The sequence below is a fragment of the Typopeltis vanoorti genome, chromosome 17 (genome assembly GCF_054136105.1).
Source record: "Typopeltis vanoorti isolate ZY-2024b chromosome 17, IOZ_Tvanoo_1.0, whole genome shotgun sequence".
NCBI lineage: Eukaryota > Metazoa > Arthropoda > Arachnida > Uropygi > Thelyphonidae > Typopeltis > Typopeltis vanoorti.
The window spans coordinates 18,442,498-18,459,495 of record NC_143565.1 but is presented as its reverse complement, the minus strand read 5'-3'; the positions used below and the strand labels follow the sequence as shown (position 1 = coordinate 18,459,495).

At 35.3% G+C, this 16,998-nt stretch overlaps 1 protein-coding gene across 4 annotated transcripts in view; it reads left to right on the top strand.

The window, feature by feature from the left end:
* Window positions 1-16,309, top strand: part of LOC150097199 (centrosomal protein of 95 kDa-like) — a 234,027-nt gene extending 217,718 nt beyond the window's left edge. For all 4 annotated transcript variants that reach the window (XM_090407715.1, XM_090407711.1, XM_090407712.1 and 1 more), the window contains exons 16-18: window positions 7,342-7,475; window positions 14,281-14,365; window positions 15,882-16,309. In XM_090407715.1, coding sequence (XP_090263841.1) covers window positions 7,342-7,475; window positions 14,281-14,365; window positions 15,882-16,046 — 384 coding nt within the window. In that variant the 3' untranslated portion in view covers window positions 16,047-16,309. The remainder of the gene's footprint in view (window positions 1-7,341; window positions 7,476-14,280; window positions 14,366-15,881) is intronic.
* Window positions 16,310-16,998: the final 689 nt, after the last annotated feature.

Below are 16,998 nucleotides of genomic sequence, written 5' to 3'. Positions count from 1 at the left end.
TCAGTTTAGAAAGTACCATAATAGTGAATGTATTCATTATTTAAACTATTAAAAAGTCTAGATGAATGCTCTATGTTCAGCGTAGCAAGAATTGACTGCAACAATCATGTAGCCTGCATGTTTTGTTTATTTTCTATTTCAAATTGGGTACCTTATGTTTGGAACAAGGATTTCCTCATACTGAACACACATAACTGAGAGTAAACATGATATTACTGGACTTTGAAACTTGTTCTTAGTTGGTTAATATTAGGAATAGATCATAGTTTTTTCCACCAAGAAAGTATCCAATTTATATTTACAATCTTTTTTTTTTACTCTTAAAAACCTCTTGGAATTCCTGCAATCTATAGCATTCCATACATTCAGGGATATTGTTAATAGTCATTATTGGTGTATATATAACATTCACGACCTCTGTTATGCCAGCAATCAAATACAAAGTTTGCATAACAATGTACAGACTTTTCATAATGTGACTTAATGATATCTGTGATTAAAGTATCAATTCAATATCTTTTAATATATAGCCATGGAAGCATTTGAGATCTTTTTTTTTGTGTTAAATATCTTCTTGAGGATGCTGTTAACCATATAGACAACAGAACATGTCAGAGTAACATTCAGTTTTAAGAAAAGTTCTCAAAGTCAGTTTATTCATAGTTGACATAAAGTACTTATAGTTAAGTTAAGGGGATAATAAATCCCTCATTATTTTAAAGCCAGATACGAAACTTGGAGATCGAAATCTAAGAGTTTCATGCCGAAGAACTATCGGCGAGTCCAAGCATAAGTCAGCACTTGGGTAGTACAACACTAGGGCAACTCGTTGCAAAGCAACCTCTGTCACTTTCCTTAATATTTTCTCATAATGTAAAACGCAGCTCCTAGGAGATGTATTACTGTTTTATATTATGAGGAGAGGTCACTACCCAGACCGGTTTCAACCTTTATTGAGGTCTCATCAGCGAGTAGGTAGATCTGGAATACCAAGGTTTAAGTGAACCGAACTTACATATACCCCTACTAATGAATTGCCAGACCGGTGTACCCGTATATTATTATTACTATGATAAAGAGCCAAGAGGCTATTTTTCCACTTTTGACACGAGTTACCCTAGTGTTGTACTACCCAGGTGTTGACTTACGCTTGGACTCACTGATAGTTCCTCGGCATGAAACTCTTAAATTTCGATCTCCGAGTTTCGTATCTGACTTTAAAATAATGAGATTTATTATCCCCTTAACTTAATTTACGCAGCCGGAAAAATAGCCTCTTGGCTCTTTATCTTAGTACTTATAGTTAATTAAAAAAATGTATTATCATCCAAGGGGGGGGACAAAAGAACTGGTACATTCCCTTAGAAAAGTAAAAATGCAAGAATATCTCACTTTCTAACAATGTTATTTTTTTTGAAAAATTGCAGAGATAATTCTATAATTCCTGATTTTTTTTGAGAAACAAAGAAAATATATATTCTGCAAATGCAAGAGGATTTATAAGCATGCAAGTCTTGTTCCTCTGCCAGCCAGAATACAAAAAACCAAATAAGATCTATTCTCTGCAAAACAAGCAAAAAGCATATATCATTTGCATATGTTATGGCAAATTCAATATTCCTGTATATGTAGACCACTATAGATTGTATAGAACACTATACAATCTATAGATTGTATACATTGCAAGAGGATTTCAAAATTAGAAAATTCATTGTAAATTAGACTGTCCAGAAAATTCAAGCATTTATACATTATCCAACTTTGTATAAGAGACAGACTGACCTTTGAAACATGCAGATTATATACGAGGGTGTTCTGAAATGTTCTCAGCCTAACAATGAAAAAACTAATTTATAATTTCAAAATTATTTTTATTTTTCAACATAATCTCCCTTACGATTAATACCTTTAATCCAGCGATGCTCCAGCGCCATTATCCTGTCCCTGTAGTGGTTCTCAGTAAGATCTGCAAAATACCCCTCTACAGCTGCAATCACCTCTTGATTCAAAGAAAAACGCTGACTAGCAAGGAAGAATTTTAGTTTTGGGAAGAGATAGAAGTCAGAGGGAGCCAAATCTGGTGAATAGGGTGAATGTTCCAACAATTCATAGTTTTTTTATCCTTAATTTTCCCATTGCCAAAACACCTCTGTGGGCATGTGCATTGTCCTTATGAAAGATGTTTTTTTCCTTCTGCAAACTATGTGCATAGGATTGGAAGTCTATGAGAGTAGGTTGTTTATATAGGAACTGAGTACAAGAGGAACTGAGTGGATGAAAGAACAGAACCCTGGGGTACTCCTCCATTGGTGTGGAAATCTAAGGAGAGTAAGTCATCTGTCATGACACATGGACAACTTACTGTGACACATGAGCATCTAGTGAGAAAGTTGGCAATCCAGTTGCAGAGTGGGGAAGGCAGACCATAGGATGGCAGTTTGGCGAGTATGTCCCTGTGCCAAACCCAATCAAATTCCTTTGAAATTTCTTTGTTTCTCCATTGTTTGAGCCTATAGGAGGGTGGGGGGAAGCAAGAAGATCAGCTGTAGATCGTGAGTGGCAGAATCCATACTGCTAGTCACTGATTAGTTGGTATGTCTCTAGGTGGTTCAAGAGTTGGTTGTTCTCCATAATTTTTCAGAGACCAAAGTGGGAGCAATTAGATGGTAGTTCACTGGTTGACTTTTATCACCTTTCTTTGGGATTGGCTGGATGTGAACCTATTCCATGTTGTAGGGTAGATTTATCCGGTTGAATAGGATAAATTGAAGAGGTGATACAGAATAGGTCTAGGGCACAATTTTTAACACAACAGGTGGGACATCAGCACTAGATACCTTGTTTGTGTTCAGGTTGTTAAAGATTCTTTGGATTTTTTTTTTTTTTTTTTTTGTCGGAAGACTACAGGAGACATGAAGGGAGCCTTTCTTTGTTGAGTGGAGAGAACTTTGCTCAGGTCATCAGTGCAGGAATTGGAAGAGAAGAGTGATGTAAGTTGGCCTTGTTTTTTGGTAAGGTGACTACAGTACCATCTGAATGTGAGAGTGGTGGAACCTGAGTGGGCAGAAGTTTCACCCAATGGGACTGGAAGGAGTGACTGTCACTTGGGCAGCAGGCAAGTTTGCAGCATTTGATCCTTTCAAAGTCTGACTTGGACTTGGTTATGATTCTTTTACAACTGCTGTGGGCTGCAGTGTAGGCAGAGAGGGCAGCTGGAGTTTTGATCTTAAGCCAATTTTGGTAAGCAGAGTTTTTTATTTTTTATTTTTTTTTACAGCATTGGCACAATTTTTTCAGAGTCAAGGCTTGGATGGTGGCTGAGAGTTTGGACTGGAATAGGGGATGAAAGCCATCATTCCTATGAAGATGATGTTTGTTATTCAGTCTGAGCAGGTGTTTGGATCAGATGAACTAAAGCAGTAGTTGGACCAGGGGAAGGAGAAATAGAAGTCACAGAGGTCATTCCAGTTCACACCCTTGTAGTGCCAAAAGAGAGACTTGTATGAGGTTGTGGTCCAAGTTTCTAAGAGGAAACCAACAACCACAGTATACCTGGAAGGGGAGTTTGTTAGGAAGAGATCAAGTGTGTTGGAAAATTGGAGGGGGATTATCTGGTATTCTGGTAGGAAGATTGATGATTTGAGATAGTTCATTGCTGATGGTGAACACCGCAGCATCCCTGTCTGCTTAATCTGTGAAACTGGAGAAGGAGAGTCAATATGAGTTGTTGACATTGAAGTCCCCAAGAAGGATGACCTTACTATTGGGGTTACTCAGACTGCAGAAAGTCAAGTTTTAGAGAGAGAAAGTCGAAGAGATCAGAGTGGTTGATGGAGTTTGGAGAGCGATAGAGGGAGCATATGAAAAGGTTAGGTTGATTTGGTAGAGAAATTTTAAAACAGATCAAATAGTGGGGATTCAAGGATTTGCAGTCTCTGGCATGGTATGTCAGTTCTCATGAATGCAGCAGTGTCACCCTTGTAGTGGATAGAGCCATGTAATGTGTAGTTTATTTATATAACTGGTCTATTTATATGAGGACAGATGGAGGGAATCATGGTCTTTAAAGTTTGAGGATTAGACAGAGGAAATATGATAGAAACATACAAGTATGTGGATCATGCATTATAAATACAAATGAGATTCTGCTGCTGGCAGATGAGAATTACAACTCAGAGTTATTCCTGGAAGCTGAAGGTGTTGTTAGGAAGCTTGTGGCATCCAGAGTTTTTTGTGGCATGTGGTGAATGTGTAAGAATCAGCTCTGTCAGTTCTCTTTCTTCAGTAAATATGTTTAATGAGAGATGTGATAGATATTTACATATCAGTAAGTAAAAGAGGGGTGGAGGACTCTCTTTGTGAGTTTTTCGACCTCCTGCAGGAGTCTTAATAGTAATAAATGCATGTACAGAAGTGAAATCTGCACACCATTATAAAAAAACAACTCTGAGTTCTTATTGTGCATATGAAAAGAAATCATTTTCATTTTTACAAATATAAATTGGCAACTCAACCAAAAAGCATTTTGTGTTCTCCAATTTAATTGTTCCTGCTGAGGATTCATGAAATATGAGGCTTACTATCTGCCAGTGCTGACCAAAGTAGTGATGGTACATGAAACAGTTATTGTTAAAATTTACCAACACTTATTACAGAATGTATGGCATGAAGTCAAATCACTTGATATGTGCAAAGCAGATGGAACAACAGCTGGTCAAAAACTAGAGACATTGAACTTTCATGAAGTATAAGAATTTTTTGAGTTGCTCTTCATAATGGTATAGGTTAGACTTGTACAGTCGGGGCGTCTCTTTTTATGCGGTAGATACGTTCCACAGAAAACCGCATATAAAAAACCACATAAAAAAGACCTAACTGAAGTTGAAAAATTAGGGATAAATTCCTTAATTTTCTAAAACCGTATAAAACTGAAGCAGTGAATTAAAATAAACCTAAAATCTCACAAAGTTTATAAAAATTCAAGGAAATAAGAATAAGTTTGTTTTAAAGCTTTATTCATTTAATTTTATTGAAAAGTAACAATTTTTTTACATTTTTTCATCAGAATTATCATTGCTATTAGACAATACTCAGCAACATTTGCGAACTGGGTGCAAAATCACTTTCATCACCAGAAAAGATAGTCAGCTCATCTGATCTATATGGTAAAGGCAATGGTTCTTCACAAACAGAATTAGCTTCACCCTTGTTCTGTGCTGATTTTTTTCTTCTGACAATGTAATTATTGATTAAACTTTGCGATGATGATTTTACTAATTTTTTATACAGCTCTCGATATCCAGATATACAGTTCTTCAGCTCACGTTGGAATTTAAAGGCTCATTCAGAGTTTGTGTCATTAACAAAAAAATGATTTTCCAATTTACTGCACAGTTCAAGACGTTCTTGAATTATATTTGCAGTGAGGGGGACAGGTTTTTTCTTCCCTTCACTATCGTTTTCTGGATCTTTGATATCTAAAGTTAATCGATATCCAATAATATCATCATCACTTAAGGCAATATCCACAAGTATTTCGTCTACGTCATTCTGGCTAAATGTATCAAAACCTTCTCTGCCAATTTCATGTGCCAAAGTAATGATTTCAGCTGATAACGTACATGTTTGAATGGTTGCACTATTTGCAACACATCTAGGCCAAGTTACTTTCCAGCAGGCATTTAAAGTTTGTGGTCTTATTTCAGCGATAGCAGATGCAACATGATTTAAACAGTCCAAAATAGAAAATTTTTTCCAAAAGTCAGTTGCTGTTAATGATTCATTTTTTAGTTTATCCAATATAAATTGAAAAGTGTGCTTAATGTAATATTTTTTTAAAGTAGCAATTATGCCTTGATCTAATGGCTGAATAATGCTTGTTGTTATTGGGTGAAAAAACACTACCTGCACATTTGAATGTTCTAAATGCTGATAACTTGGTGCATTGTCAACAATCAATAAAACTTTAAAATCGAGAGCTTTTTGTTTCATATATGTTTCCACTTCTGGTACAAAGCAATTATTGAACCATTCAGTAAGTACAGGAGCTGTTACCCAGGCCTTTATATTAGCCATCCAATGTACTGGCAGCTGTTTTATATCTTTGCCTTTTAGAGCACATGGTCTTAGAGATCAATTTACTAGGAGAGGTTTCAAAATTCGATCCCCTGATGCATTGCTACAAAGTAACAATGCATCAGGGGATCGAATTTTGGGGATTGCTGCAACCTCACCTGTGATCTTTACGTTATTGAAGTGCATTCCTTTTTAAAATTCCAGTTAGCTATCCTTTGCTAGCTGAAAATTCTTTATCAGCCTGGGAAGTGGAAGTAGATGGCTCCAGTTGTTTCATCTGTTAATAAAACCAAAGAGATTTTTGTTTAATTAAATAACCACTTATAGAAATTCTTCCTTGAGTTAATTCTTCAATCCAAATTACGAGCGCTCATTTTGTTTTTTCTAATAAAGCTTCTCTTGAGTACGATGATAGTTTTGTGCCAGAAATGACAGCTTTTCTTGTTGCGACTTCATTTTTTTAATTGCTCTTATAGTAGATTCTCCTAAATTAAAATGTTTACCAATCGCCGTAGATCCCTCTCCTTTTGCTAAGCGATCTAAAATTGCAATTTTCATTTCCAAAGAAATTGCTTTTTTTCTCTCCATTGGGCCAAATGAAATCTTTAAAATAAAGATTAGCAAAATTTAGACAACGATAATCAAAAGACAAACACTTATATGCAAAATTAACCTTCACGGACACTCACAGCTTATAAGTTACGCCAGAATGTGCTGCAACACGCTGTTCATTATGTACAATGGGGAAACCCCGAATTTGCATTAAATATGCACTGCATAACTTCAAAACTGCATAAAAAAGATACGCATAAAAAGAGACCTGAGTATATATGTTTTAGCTTTTTAGAAGGAAATTTTTGTAATATTCACATAATTTGTGGCTACCTCATGTATGTTTACTTTTTCTCAGTTAATTGGCTTGCCTACATAAAGATATCATGTTATTTGAATACATTTGATAAATTATAGTTATCTGACATCAAGTATAAGTAATTTGTATATTAAAATACTTTGCTATAGCTTGGAAATCTTTTAACAATATGCATAGGATATAGTCAAAGGTTTTCCACTTTATATTGCAATAAAAGTCTATTATTATTATTATTATTATTACTGAAAATATCAATTGTAGAAATACCATATAGGAAACAGATGGGTAAAATGTTTTTTAGACCTTGAGATAATGCTATTAGAAATATATGTATTTATCTTCCACATAAATTGTAACTGTTTTTTTTTTTTTTTTTTTTTTTTTTTTTTTATAAGGTGGTTCAACACCTCTTTGATGAAGGCTTAAAACTTGAAAAAGAGCAAGTAGAAGCACTTCGCCAGCAGACTAAAGAAAGACAAGAATATGAAGCAAAGCAACATAAACTCTACTTGGATGCACTGGAAAATTAATATCCTTTAAATGAAAACATAGGAATTATTAGATCTTTTAGTTGAATTAAATTAATTTTTTTTTATATAACTCAATAATGCGAATCAAAGAGATATGCAAAATAAAATGTATTGTCTGTAATTTCATCATCAAATTCCTGACATAAGAGTCAAAGCTGTATAACTGAGAGGAGACCTTCACATAGCCTTTAAAGGAATGTGGAGAACCGACCAGAGCTTCTGACCTAATGTCCAATCCTCACCTTCTCGTGGTGCACCCTGTTGGGTATCTACTTTGATACTGAACGAACGGGGATAAGGTGGCAATTTGGGATTTAGCCGACCAAATTGTATTCTTATTGGTTAAACCAAAATAAAAAATGATGGTACAACATGACAAACTTTCATGCCGGCTGGAGCATCGCCTGGTTAAACAAGGCCCCCGTTGTTTTCGCCAGGGAACCAGGGCGAACAGCAAAAAGTCAGCTACTGGAACAAATCTGAAAACAAACCCCAACTCAACATCACCAGAGTTAAAGATCGGTACTATCAACATAAGAAGCCTGAATGGCAAAGAAATGGAGCTAGCTGAGGAATTAGATAAGTACCAGATCGACATAATAGGGGTGACTGAAACAAAAAAGACCAAAATTGGTGAGATCTTTCTGAGCAATAAATACAAAATGTTATATTCAGACAATGACAATCAAGGAAAAGAAGGAGTAGCCATAGTATTCAACACAAAATACGAGGCTAATCTTCTTGAATAGCAGGCAGTCTCAAGTAGAGTAATGTGGGCAAATATGAGAAAATGGGGAACTGGACAATGAGACTTATTTGTACTTATGGTCCCACAGAAGGTTCTACTAAGGTAGAAGTGGAGGAATGTTTTGAAGCTTTAGAAAAAGCAACTGACACAATGAAAAAGGAAAAGTTGGTCCTTGTTGGAGATCTAAATAGCAGAATAGGAAATGATTGTGAGACATACAAAAATATTTTGGGAAAATTTGGAGAAAAGAGCAAAGCTAATAATAATGGCAAATATCTGTTGGATTTCTGCTCAGGACATGGACTGGTTATTACTAACACCATGTTCCAACATAAAAATGTGCACAAATTCACATGGAGAGAAGAGGCTAGGAATAAGAAAAGTCTCATTGACTATGTTATTGTTGATAGTGATGTTTTCTCCCTGGCAGGACACCAGAGTGTACAGAGGATTTGAAATTGGAAGTGATCACTATTTAGTCTTGAGCAGGATAAAATTGAATTTCATATTGAAAAGAATAACATGTAAGAAAGTTTTAAAGCGAATAAAAGTTGAGCAGCTCTCAGATGTGAACTGTAGACTAAAATACAAGATTATTGAAGAAAAAATGAAAAAGTTTGAGAACAGGAATCAAACCTTGGAGATTCAGTTGCAAACTCTGAAGAAAACATTGATTGATTCTGCCAGATGCCAGAGAGGCATGTGGTGAAGTTGTCTGCAAGGATAGAAAAATTAGAACTCCCTGGGGGACACAGGAAGTTAAAGAGGCAGTGAAGGAAAAGAAGAAAGCATATCAAAAGTTCCTGTCAAATAAGTCAGCTTGTGCTCTTAGAGAATATAGAGACAAATGCAAGAATGCTAAACAAAAGTCATGGGAGGACTTTGGCAAGAATATAGAAAATAAATATCAAGAAGGTGGCAAAATATTCTGGAGGTTGTTGAAGGAGCTTAGGAATGGAAGAAAGAGTGCTGTAAAACGAGTTAGAGATGATGAGGGTGAAATGAAAACTGGAGAAAAAGATATCCTTGAAGTATGGAGTAATTTCTTTGAAAAACTGCTCTGGTCAGTTGTAAAAAAAACACTGACCAGGCATGCAGGCACGAATACATATCCATACTTGAAGTAGAAAAAGCCATCAAAGGCTTGAAACGTGGAAAGGCAGCAGGAGTAGATGATATTCGACCAGAAATGCTGACGTATGGTGGTATAAAAGTCTTACAGTGGCTGCACTGCATAGTTCAGAAAGCCTGGACAGAGGGACGAATTCCCAATGATTGGAGTAGAGCTGTCATAGTACCCATATATAAAAAGGGAAATAAAACTGAATGTGAGAATTACAGAGGTATTTCCCCACCTGGCAAGATCTATGCACAAATTCAGATGGAGAGAAGAAGCTAGGAATAAGAAAAGTCTCATTGACTATGTTATTGTCAATGAGATCTTGACAATAACTTGAGAAATGATGTAACCATTTCTCAAGTATACTTGAGAAATGGTTGAGAAGAATTGTGGAAGAAAAGCTTGGTGAAGAACAAACTGGATTCAGGCCAAACAGAGGCTGTCAGGATCAGATCTTCACTTTCCGACAAAAAGTCGAGAAAGCATGGGAATATAATAAAGATCTGTATTTAAGTTTTGTCGATTTGGAAAAGGCATATGATAAGGTGCCAAGAGAGATGCTATTCAATACGTTGCAGTTATATGGTGTCAATGGGGCATTATATCAAGCAATACTTAGTCTTTATGTGAGCTGTATGTCAGCAGTTAGAATTGAAAGAAGTACAGGAAGATGGTTTAATGTTAAATCTGGTGTGAGACAAGGATGTACATTATCCCTCTCTGTTATTTGTTATCTATATGGATCACATTATGAAGGAAAGTTGTATTAAACATGATATCAAAATTGGAGATGTTAATGTCAGCTCTTTGCTTTATGCAGATGATGTTATACTTCTAAATAAATCCGCTACAAGTCTGCAAGATTCTTTGACTAAATTGAATAGCTGTTGTAATAGACATGGTATGAAGGTCAGCAATAAAAAGACAAAGACTATGAAAATAGGCAGACTCATTGAAAATGTCAACTGTGTTGTGAATGGAGTACCTGTGGAACAAGTAAAACATTTCAGCTATTTAGGCATGAACGATTACTGAAGACGGTAAATTAAATATAGAAATAGACAACAGAATCAACAAAGCTGGTATAGAAGGAGAGGAGTGCATCCGCACTCCTCTCCTTCTTAACCCACCTAAACAACCAACACTCCAGAATCAAATTCACCCTGGAAGAAGAAAAAAACAACTGCATTCCTTTCTTAGACACACTAGTCACACGCCAGCCTGATGGAACCTTGGTTTTCTCAATATATAGAAAACCCACCCATACAGGTAGATACATTCGCCAACAATCCTACCACCCCTCCTCACAACAATACGGAGTTATTAAGACACTACACAACAAGGCTAAACTTATCTGCTCGAATGACAATGCCCTAACCACAGAACTAAACCACATTCTCAACACTTTCTCAGCCAATGGCTATCCGCCCCCCAAAAAATCCAAAAAATATTGACACCAGTAAACCACAACCCCCAACTCCCCTCACAAGAAGGATTACTCTAAATCCATCACCATACCCTATATCCGAGGCACCTCAGAAAAAATCACAAAAATCCTAAAAAAAACATAACTTCTTGTTACAGACCATATAAAAAATTGGCATCCCTTATCCGCTCTACTAAAGACCACCCTTCTCCCCTAGACCTACCTGGTGTATACCAGGTCCCTTGCAGTTGTAAGCTGTCCTACTTTGGCCAAACAGGCAGGACAGCAAATATCAGAATTTCAGAACACAAGGACTACATCCGGTGTCACCAATACAGCCACTCGGTTCTTGCTGACCATGCTCTGGATACCTGCCATAGAATACGGTGGAAGAAAGCCAGGATAATACACCGTAGCAAATACAGATATGAAAGGCTTTTCATGGAATCAGCTTCAGCCCTAAGAAACGATCCAAACCTCAACAAATTTGGCTGCATGAGACTTCCTCAAATTTGGGAAACCTACATCAGAAGACCTTCAGCCCAATCGCCCAAGAATACCAACATTGCCTGCTAGAGGGCACCATCAGGACTTTAGGAGAAATAATGAGCTTCCTACTTCTTCCTCACTTACTGTTTGTTGTGCCTGCGTGCACGTGTCTTGTACTTAAGTTCTTGAAAATGGCAACATGACGTTGCCGAAATATAGAAATATATTAAAATTTAATTTTAATGTATATCCTAGTACGCTGTAATTTCCTTAAATTATATAGTGAAAATGCATAACCAACGTTTCCACGAGAATCAAAATCAAAACACTATGTTTATTTTTGAAGTTAAACTTTAATTCCAACATTCTAAAATGTTATTTTTCTTGCTTTTCCATTAGCAAAATCGTCAATGACATTGTCGAGGTCTATTTCATCACTCAGTTGCTGTTCTGTAGACAGTATGGCAAAGATTTCTTAAATGCAAAGTGCTGCCCAGGGCAGACTTCCCCCTCTTCCCCCCCTCTAGCTATGCCCCTGCGTACAGCTAAATCTGGATATGATTCTGTAACACCCATTGAATAACATGGATAAAAAGTACAATTTGGTCTCACTCTTTCATCTACATTGGCTGGTAGGGAGGTTAAATGGCATTGTCTAAATCTTTTATCATCATCAAATTCCTGATATGGTACCCTCAGGGTTACCATAACAGGAATTTGTGTAGGTGTATACAAATTTGTGTCCAGGATAATTTTGATAGGACCACATGAAAAAGTTACAGCATTAGTAACTTCCATTCAACAATTTTTCTCCAAATTAATCTGTTATCTGTAAAGACTCAAACATCATCAGATCTTATATTTCTGTCTTTTAAGTTATCTATTACTTTTTACTGTATCAATCATCTACAACCTGGCAAAGAACACTTGTTTTGCTAATCTTTCCTCTCCCATTCTGTTTAAGTGACTATATCACCTGAGATTAACTCTACTGACACATTCCTGAATGCTAATGATGGTGAGTTCTTTCCTAATATTCTCATTTTTGATGTATGATACTACCATTGATGCCACCTGTTCACTCCACTAATCTTTCTCAGAACTCTCTTATCAGTGGTCTTTGATCAAGTGTTTTATTTCTAACCCAGCTCTTGGATCCATAAGTTAAAATTGGTTTGTCTTGTACAGCTAATTTAGTGTTTTGACTAATTTCTTTCTTATTTCATATAAATTTATTCAGTTGACTTCCTGCCATAGCTTTAGTTATTCTGTTATCTCTTTCCATATTTAATTTACTATTGTCACTAATAATGTGCCTAAATAGTTGAAATGTTTTACTTATTCTATAGGTTCACCATTCAGGATACAGTTGAGGTTTTCAATGTTTCTGTTTGTTTTCATTGTCTTTTTCTTTTTATTGCCGATTTTCATACCAAACCTGTTAAACAGTTATTCAATTTAGTCAAAGAATCTTGCAGATTTGTAGTGGATTTATTCAGAAGTATAACATCATCTGCATAAAGTAAAAAGCTAAGATTAACATCTCCAATTTTGATATCAGATTTAATACCACTTTCCTTCATAATGTGAATCATATAGATAATGAATAACAGCAGAAATAATATGCATACTTGTCATACACCAGATTTTATTACTCTATCTTTAGACCATAATTACTCTATCTTCTTGAAGTCTAATTGCTGATTTACAACACTTCCATTCTAACTTTTGACTTACAGCTTAAATAAAGACTATGTATTGCTTGATATAGTCCCATTTACACCATATAACTGTAGCTTTTTGAAGAGCTTTCCTCTTGGCACCTTGTCATATACCTTTTCCAGATCAACAAAACTTAAATATAAATCCTTGTTATATTTCCAAGATTTCTCAATTATTTTTCTTAAAGTGAAAATCTGATCTTGACAACCTCTATTTGGCCTGAATCCAGTTTGTTCTTCACCAAGCTTCCCTTCCACAATTTTTTCTTAGAAGTATCTCAAGAATACTTGCATAAATCTTACCATGAACATTCAATAAGGAAATACTTCTGTAATTCTCACATTCAGTTTTATTTCCCTCTTTATAGATGGGTACTGTGAAAGCTCTGTTTCAATCCTCTGGAATTCGACTCTCTGACCAGGCCTTCTGAATTATTCAAATGCAGCCTTCCCACCCAATCAAAAATTATTGTCCCTATCTGCTCACCAAAATGACTCTGCTTCACAACTTAGGTAATCCTAAGCCTCTCTAAATCAGTCAGGTTTGGCACAATGCCCTTTTGTTGGAAAGATCATGGTTGGAATCCTGTCTAGGATGTGGAGAACCCTTATAAGGACTTTTCAATTGCAGGTGAGTTATCCAGCCTCATATGGAGGGGGGGGGGTAGGATTTTCCATCCCACAAAACAGGCAAACTAGCCAAAAGGAGATGCAGTTAACAAACACAATAAATATTCTGTCCACATAGTCTTAAATTACTTTGGCTGTAATTTCAGTATAGCAATAATAACAACTTGTTCATCTACACATCTGTAAGGTTTTGTACTTCTGCTTGGCTTATTTAGCTAATTCAGAAGAACTGCTCACATTTCTATGAATGAATTTAAAAATAACAAAACAAAACAAAAAACATCAGATTCCAAACACTATGATTGTTTAGATATTGCATACCATGCCACTGAATCAGATTATTTGGTTCCAGTGAAAAAGGATTTCATTGCTGTAGAGATGCAGATTCAACTCCAAAAGTTCATATTGGAATTCATCAGAGCATTACAACATTTTCCAAACAAACACAAATGCCTCACACTGAAAAATCTGAGAAACATGTTAGACTGTATGCCAAGCATTCAAGATTCCTCTATGGGCACCTTACTGTGCCCATCGAGAGTGCCATGTGGAAATGTAGAATATCCAAACTGTTGTTTACCTTTTTTTTTGTGCATACATTCATATCTTATTTTTGAATATTATTGTGTCCACATATCCATATCAGAATAGAGTACTTAACACCGGTTACTTATCAGAGCCAGTTTGCACTTTTGGCTGAATCTTTAGCTGCAGAAAAACATGACCTTCAAGAAAGAGCAAAAGCCCAAAGACGAGTAAGTTAATTGTTGTTTAATTTTTTCAAAGTTACTAATGCTTCTAGTAGAGATATTAATGTGTTTGAGTATTACATAATGACTGATCTCACATAATCTTACCTTTTGGATGTATTTCTTCAATGTTAACATCTGAAAATTGGTTGGTACTTTGGCATTGTGAACTGGGACCATTGAATACAATACCTGTAATCCTTTTAGTCATATTTTCTATTGACTAACAGAAATAGAAAATATGACATTCAAACAATTTGCTGTACTAAACAGTTTGTGTTACCTTGTGTACCGTTGTAATCTTTGTAATAGCACCATGTGACCTTTGCTGTTATTGTGCCAGTAAACTCAAAAAACTAACCAACCAATTAAAATTAAATAATTTGCTGTACTACACTGTATCAGTAGAATATATTTCATGCTGGAAATGGACCTTAGATTGTGGGTCTTCAACCATTGTTGAATTACAGGTCATTTTTCATTTGCTTTAGTAACCAAAGGGCTATGCTCAAATAACAAACTTTTATTGTGTTTTAACGAATACAGCTACTGTTCCTCATGCAACACAAACGATGATGTGTATTTATCTATGCAATATAATAAGCATTAATTCCATGTTTTTGCAGCATGATTGTGCCAAACAAGTTGCCAACACAACTGTCAGTTGAAAGGTGAAAATTTAGTCATACAAGAACAAAATGTAAGAATAGACTAAACTTTCAACCCATAGTACACCAAATCATTTTGTGTACACAAAATGGTTTGGTGTGCTATAGGTTGAAAATGCATTATGATAATAACATTTTGAGATTTGTCTAGCACAAAAAACAGACTTTAATCATCTGAAAAGAGCTGGAATGTTAAGTCATTAGTACCCTTATTGACAGTAAAACTGAGCACTGTTATGAAGGATTCTTCTTCTTCCCTTCATGTATTAGGCCTAGTGGCCTGTTACAGTGGTTATGCACTTCGTGGCCTAGTGGCCTGTTGCCTAGCCCTATGCCTCCCGGTGTGTCCTATGTCTGTAGATGCGTGTGTTCACGGGGCCAGTTTGCCTGCTTGCAGGATGAAAACCCCCCGATAAACTGGAAAGAAAAAACCCTGTAGTCCATGCCCAAGATGGCTAACTTGGCTATGTTCTGAGAAAGATCCTTAAGTTCCTCACTTCGGCGATGGGAATCAAACTCAGGACACTCCTTTTCCAGGCATATAGTTGCGAAGTGCATAACCACTCAGCTAACTGCGTGGACTATGAAGAATTAAGAGATGAAATGCAAAATCTCTGCTCTTTTAAAATGACAGATGGGTTTCTTCAAAGAACTGCAGTTACTGTTAAATGAAATTGATTTCTTAAATTTAAAATAAATATAAATTGATTTAAAGATTTTTTTAGATATTAACTTGCAGGCCAATGTTATTTAAACATCTTTTAAATATTTATTTTAATAGAAAAATTGAATAGTTTTGAATTCACCTGAGATTACAATTATAACAGTCTTGTGATATATCTGTCCTATGCTAGGTTTTAGAACAAATGCAACAAGACTTCCGTCATCAAATGGAAGAAAAAGTGCAGTTCTTGCAAAACCAAATTTCAAAACGAGATATCCATTTCCGCAAAATGGATAAAGAAAGAGTAAAGAAGAAGATGCAGGACAGATATAAAGCACCTATGCCAAAAACATAATGATTCATTGTGCTTTGCAACAAATGATTATTGGCAATAGTAAGAGATTTGTATTTTTTTTATTTGAATTACTCCATGTACAGAAAGTTTAAAATAAGTAGTAAGTGTTTTTACAGTAAATCTGCCAATCAATGGTATCGATTTGTAATTTCTGTAAATATATATTGAGGAAATGTTTTAAAAAAAATTATTTTGTGCACACAGAAATTGGAATTTGTATTTATTGTTTCATCGTTCTTGTTTATTAAAATACTTTTTTTATACCTTTGGAGATATATCACTGTGAATAAACCTTCCAAATTTTAAATTTTAATACATGTATTATCCATTTATTAGATAAAAAAACAATTCTTAAAAAAATCATCAAATCATTTAAAAAATCTAACATATAAATATATATATATATATATATATATATAAACAAAATAATTTTTATAAATTTCATTAATCTTCTTTTCAAATCTTTATTTATCATCTTCACTCTCAAAATTTTCTAAACCTAATTCTTCATCAGAAAGCGAGTCATTGCTATCTTGAAATAATAAGTCATCCTCTACCGTCAAGAAAATTACTAAGGCTACACTTTTGAAGATATTTTATAACAATTTCTGGTTTTACTTCATTCCATGAATTCTTTACCCATTCATACAGTTGCGAAATTGTGACCTTGTTTCTCTACCTATAGATGTTTGCTCAAAATTTGGAGATTGCATCCTATTTACCCAGTTTTCTCTCATAAATCCTTTAAATGGTGTGTTTATTGATATAACTAAAGGTTGAAGTGTGGAGGTGAGTCCTCCTGGGATTACAGCTATTTTTGTGTTCATTTTGTGAAGTTCATTCTTAACAGCTTCGGTTTTATGGCATTTAAACTGATCCCATGCTAACAAAGCAGGTTTCTGAGTAAACTGCTGGGATGTCTGGACCATGCCTTCTTTATCCCTTCCTTATC